This window comes from Sinocyclocheilus anshuiensis, unplaced genomic scaffold (assembly GCF_001515605.1).
Source record: "Sinocyclocheilus anshuiensis isolate Anshui unplaced genomic scaffold, SAMN03320099.WGS_v1.1 scaffold363, whole genome shotgun sequence".
NCBI classification, from domain to species: Eukaryota; Metazoa; Chordata; class Actinopteri; order Cypriniformes; family Cyprinidae; genus Sinocyclocheilus; species Sinocyclocheilus anshuiensis.
In genome coordinates, this window is record NW_015552568.1 from 979,649 (window position 1) to 985,977 (window position 6,329).

At 34.3% G+C, this 6,329-nt stretch overlaps 1 protein-coding gene across 1 annotated transcript in view; it reads right to left on the reverse strand.

The window, feature by feature from the left end:
- LOC107664975 (tight junction protein ZO-2-like) overlaps positions 1-5,941 on the reverse strand; it is a 33,299-nt gene extending 27,358 nt beyond the window's left edge. The window contains exons 1-5 of the mRNA XM_016455679.1: positions 5,876-5,941; positions 4,277-4,446; positions 3,533-3,635; positions 1,994-2,093; positions 540-646 (exon numbers count right to left, since the gene is read on the reverse strand). Of these exons, the coding sequence (XP_016311165.1) occupies positions 540-646; positions 1,994-2,093; positions 3,533-3,635; positions 4,277-4,446; positions 5,876-5,941 (546 nt within the window). The remainder of the gene's footprint in view (positions 1-539; positions 647-1,993; positions 2,094-3,532; positions 3,636-4,276; positions 4,447-5,875) is intronic.
- Between the last annotated feature and the right edge of the window lie 388 nt (positions 5,942-6,329).

Sequence of the window (6,329 nt, forward strand, 5' to 3'; positions counted from 1 at the left end):
CCGTTTAACTGATTGTATTAATCGGTCAAAATTCTTACGGTAGGTTAACCGGTTAAAATGAACATCCCTAGTCTATACAGCTTTATTTTGTTTATTATATGGCATTATAGTATTTATTAATATTTTGAATTTGATTTTAAATTAAATTTTCAGCAGTTAATTTTTTTCTATTTCAGTTTTAGTTTTACTAATTTAGTACTTTAACTTTAGTTGTCAAGGCAAGATTTCTAATATTCATTTAAGTTTAAGCCTTTTAATCTAATATTTATTTAATAAATATATAACGTTTATATATATTTTCTGTTATTTATATATAACATTTACATTTGTATTTTTTCTAGACTTTTATATTTTTTCTATTTTATAGTTTTTTATTTCAGCTGTATTTCATTTAACAAAAATGAGTCTTAAAAGTGCACTAGATATTGTCATCAGCCACATCAGTCGACCATTAGTGAACACAGTGATTTTATGACAATTTAACAGATTTAATGCGTTAACATTACTAACAGCTATTGTGTGAAGGATCTGATAGGTACCTTAAGAATGATGTCGCCCTCCTGGAGATTTCCATCTCTGGCAGCCAATCCAGTGCTGGTCATCTCTTTGATGAAGATCTGGCTGCCCAGCCGGAGGCCGTACTCTACAACAAATCAGAATGAAACATTGGTTCTACGCAGCAACGCTAACATGATCCTAACATGAACCTAACAACCATGATGACCTTGACCCTTTTAAGTACACAGCCATCCCTCCAGCTGTTAGTTTAGTGGCCGGCTGAATGGGTCAAACACCACAAACAATTTAAATGGAAACTGAAAATGTGGAGTATTGATCTGATGGGCAGAATCACAGCTCTCTGCTGAACGTACAAGAACCACTTACAGAACTGAACATGATGAAACGCTTTCAGTTCCAATATTGTTCTAAAAACTAAAGCCAGTTCTAAAAAAACAGCTGGTTCTCATTTTACAACTCTAGGCAAGAAAATTATGGTAATAAACAGCGCTACCCGCTTTGGCTTTCTGGGCTGTGGGTTATGAAGGGCTGGTGAGGAAATCGGAAGAGACGGGTCGCTTCATGTGAAGTCACAAGAATATATGTCTATTGAAATCTGACAAGGCCATCATAAATAAATCAGATTTAAATATCATCAAAATCCAAGGAGGACAAACTGTCTTAGGATGGATGTGTGGAGCTCCAAAGAAAACAGCGTGAAAGGACATGAGAGAGAGTGAAAAAAGAAATGGGAAGAAGATCAGATGGTCTTTTTACGTAGTGTATTATTTCCACAGCATCTGACCTGAACTCTACTGCAGGAATAAAAGCTCTGCGTCTGTAAAGGGGTCAAATCAAGTCATAATTACACTTTTGAGATAAAAATGATAGATGTACATAGTATGGGAGTATGCTGTAATGTCCAACAAAAGTTCCTAGCTATGCTTTGCATATTCTTCTAAGAGATGGCAACGTTTGAAACAAATGGTTTAAGATTATTTTTAGGTCCCTGCTCATTTCAGTTTGATCTTAACGGGTGTGCAGCACATTTTAGCATGGACTGTTTTGTAACCCAGTCAGAATATAATGCAGCTTCAGAAAGAGGCTGTTACTGAAGGATGGGCTATCACAAACTATACAGGACCTTAAAGAGCAGCAGACCTTTACTGAAGACTATATACAAAAGAATATGTAAGATTTTTTTTTTTTGAAAGATGCTGCATTTATTTGATAAAAAGATGTAGAATATTTTGAAATGTTATTACAATTTAAAATAACTTTTTTCTATTTCAATATATTTCAAAAGGTAATTTATTCCTGTGACGTCAAAGCTGATGTCAGCAGCCATTACTTCAGTGCCACATGATCCTTCAGAAATCATTCCAATATGCTGATCAAGAAAAGTTGAAAACAGTAGTGCTGCTTAAAATTTTTGTGGAAACAGTGATAATTTTTTTTAGGATTCTGTGATGAATACAAAGTGTAAAAGTTCAACATTTATTTGAATAATAGCTGGATATGTTGTAATCCCGGCTATCCCTGCTCGGGGACGGTGGGTGCTTGAGGACAGCCACCTTGCGAGGCCTCTTTACAGTCTGTGGGAAGCGATGAATACAATTAAGTCTTTATACATTCAGCCCACTGTTATCAAAAGGACCATATCTAACAGTAGACATTTATCATAAATATACTATATGTGACCCTGGACCACAAAACCAGTCTTAAGTAGCACGGGTATATTTGTAGCAATAGCCAAAAATACATTGTATAGGTCAAAATTATCATTTTTTCTTTAACAGTAGTGCTGCTTAAAATTTTTTTGGAAACAGTGATAATTTTTTTTAGGATTCTGTGATGAATACAAAGTGTAAAAGTTCAACATTTATTTGAAATAAACATTTTTGTAACATTATAAATGTCACTTTTGATCAATTTAATGCATCCTCGCTGAATACTGTAAAAGTATTAATTTCTTTTTAAAAAATTACGAACCCTAAACTTTGGAATGGTTGTGTATTCATTAATATTTTTATAGTGTAATGCTGCCATTTTGCGCTTTTAATTAGATTAATCACACATCCTTAAATTGTATATCTAAAAAAAAAAACATTCAACTGCTTACTGAGAAATTTTCCACAAACAATTGTCACAAAGCTCATTTGCATGAGAAAATATGAACTTGCAGCAAATTTATGCCAATGTTTGTCATAAACATTGATCCAACTTCAAGTCTTTCCTGTAATAACGCCCATAAATTATAAACTTGCTATTGGGAGTGAGATATTTACATTTGGCTGTCAAGAAATCTAATTTATATGGATAAGGCAATAAGATTGCCATCAAAATAATAATTAAATTAAATTAAATCAAAGGTTCTGGAAAGGGTGCAAGAAACCTTGGACCTCAGAGGAAAGAAAACAGTTATAAAAGTAAAGTAATAAAAAAATGAACAATACGACCCTTCTAAACGGTTTTAATAATTTTTCAATCACTAATATATATTTCAAATATGCGTTTTGTGGTCCAGGGTCACATATAATAGTTATATAATATTATACTATTAATAGTTTTGTATATTTTCAGCTTCGTGTTAATTTTAGTTTAATTAAGTTTTAGTTTCTTCAGTGAATTTCAGTGAGTTTGTCATTTTATTAGTTTTTTTTTTTTTGATGTTAAAACTTTCATTTCTGTTTCAGTTTTTCCAAGTAATTTTCAGAAAGTTTTTCATCTAATATGTATATTTTCCAGCTTTATTTCAATTACCACAAATATTCATATTAATTCACTTGAAACTAAACTATTTGACATAAATGGAGGGTTAGAAATAGATTTAATTTATGTCTTCAAAGGTTAAAAAAAAAAAAATGTATTAGGTCTCTATTATTAGATAATATAATTTTACCCAGCCTTGATTACTTTACGTATGTATATATAAAAAAGTTCATATCTGACACTGCTAACCTATACTAACATCCAAAGTAAGTAAGCTTATTCTAGAAGGCCTTTCGTAAAGGTCAACTTGACAAATACTTGCCACTTTGGCCACTTTCCCACATTTTCGAAGTGACTGCACAGCAAATGAATGAGGCACATTATCCATGGCGATGGTGTTGACCTGCATCACGCGGTCATTCTCACTGTCCACAACAAAACAAAACAAATGTTAAGTCTACCACAAAATGCTGAAATACTTGGCATTTGTAATGCATTTCACCTCCATAATGTAGTATATGATGCATTTCTGAAAATGAATATTCAGTGGGAAATAATGTAGGACTGGTCTTAATTGAATCAGCCAGTATTACACTGGAATGTAAAAAGTAGGCTCTGATATAGAGTCCTGCATGGATAATATATTTTTGCAGGCCAAAACCAGCTTTTTTATGTTTATAGTTTATAGCCTACAGTTAGCTTTTTAATTCAGATGATTGTACTTAGGCTTCAAAATTCATAAAAAGTTGTGTTAAATGTTAGATTCACTAACAATGCAAACTTCAGGGTTGCCCTACAAAAATATGCCATGATTGCAATGCTCTATTATTAGATAATATAATTTTACCCAGCCTTGATTACTTTACAACAACATGCACTAATAAAACATGCACAATAACACCAAAGACATTTATTAGGACAGTAAGCATGATAATATTTGAATTCATGTCATTTTGAAGAGCTCTACTTGAAAACCCAATACTTATCAACCTGCCTAAGCTGGTGTAAAATAATGGTTTACCAATACGCTAAACACGCATGCATTAGTAAGGTGAGTGAAGCGTACAAGAGCAGTCCATCGGCCGGTCCTCCTGGCAGCACGTCTGACACAATGATGGACGTCTCTCCGGTCTCCACGTTTGGATTGTCCCGGCCCCCGGACACAGCAATTCCAAAGCCCATCTTAGAGTCCTGCGAGAGAAAGACAGAGAAATCGCTTTCAGTGTGAAAACCCCACTAATGCATTTCCTCAGTCATATATCACAGCTAGCCTGCCCAGAGCAGGAGTGTTTAATATCGCTTCATAGAAATGCACAAATAGCCAGCAGTGTTACACAATCACGTTCATGCGCTTATATGATGAATCTTTCATAAACTGTGACTGCGTGCCGCCACAGTGCGGTTTTGCAGAAAGCCACTGCATGCCAAAGCTAATGGAGACATGGTTCCACCTCATTGCTTGGCCAAATAACAACCTGCTGTACCTGCCTCAGAGGAACGCTGAATAAATAGAGTTTAATAAGTGGGTATCACAGGCTTGATGCAATCTGCTCCAAATATATTCAGGCTCAATTAAAGCCAGAGATAAAAACCTGACAGAACAGAGTAAAACCGAGATTTCAGAGTGTTACAGTGTTGGAGGGATTCATCTAGAGACAGGTCAACCAGCCCTCAATTTTTTGAGGGTATTTATGGCTGATCTGTGCTCTAGAAGTGCACCAATGCACACAAAATTCATTGGAATCACTGGCCAAAATGTCATCTGTATGGAAATATTACAAAGTCTGTAAACAGGGCGTTAAGTTCGCAAACCGTCGCAAATTGTGAAGGAACTACAAAGATATTTGGCATGACAATTTTGAACTGACATTTCACCCAAAAACAGACAATGAGTATTTTAAGTGTTGATGGTTATGAACAGACGAGGATAACTGAATTAGGGATGTCAATTTTGGAAATGATCGATTGTCGTTTAAATTAACGAGCAATTAATCGATTAATCGTTAACCTTAATGTTGCAAAATGCGTCTATGCAGCCCGGCATGACAGGATGTGCAAAAGTTACTAAAAAAAAAAAACCGCTTTCTCACCCGAATTAAAGGGGTTTTAGTCTGAATGAAATGCTAGTAGCAGGATTGTACAATGAATTTATTAATACTCTTTTTTTTAATATAAAAAAAAAAAAATTTTAAACTGTAATAATATTTCCCAATATTACTGATTGACCGTATTTTTTATCAAATAAATACAGCTTTGGTGTGCCTAAGACACTTTCAAAAACATTTAAAAATATATCCAACACCAAATTTTGAACAAAAGTATAAATTTGATTTTTATCATGCTATTTTATTTGACACACTTCACCGTAAAGTTGTAAATAACCAAGTATATTCCTTATAATGAGATAATGAAAATGAATATCGGTCAATACATGAAGACCCTCCCCTCCCCAGCTATATGGTATCATCCAGAAATACCTGTGAACGCCTCATTATTTGGTACGACTCATTATGTCACTGCATCAAACTGAGGGTCTACCGCATATGGCAGAAGAGTGTGTATGAAGGATGGGCCTGTCATTTCCACAGCTCACAAGGGCGAAAGCACCATTTTTTATTTTTAAGAATAATAAAGACATATGAAGACTGAATCCATGTCAACTCACAGATCTATGCAAGCCAATGTCCTTAAACATGACACCAGGGTCTGTATATCCCTCTTTAGGACACATATAAACAACCGGCCCGACAAACTCACACATACACACACACAGCTCAAGGGTGTGTTTGTTCCAAAGAACAGACAGACATACCCATCAATATTGATGATTAACTGGAAACAGTCACAGTACAACCCAACCTCAACTAAACCATGACGACACAAGGTTAAACCATGGTGACTTTGACAACATGTCCAGTTAAAGCTTCTTAAAACAGAAGTCTTTAAATAAGATTCTGTTTAATCTAAACAATATCCTAATCTACACCTGATCACACTGTTGCTCACATGAGACATTATTATGTGAATATTATGACCAGTACTTATTCATTATTACTTATACATACTTATACATATTCGCAATGTATTTGAATGTTAAACTATTATTTATAATGTAAACT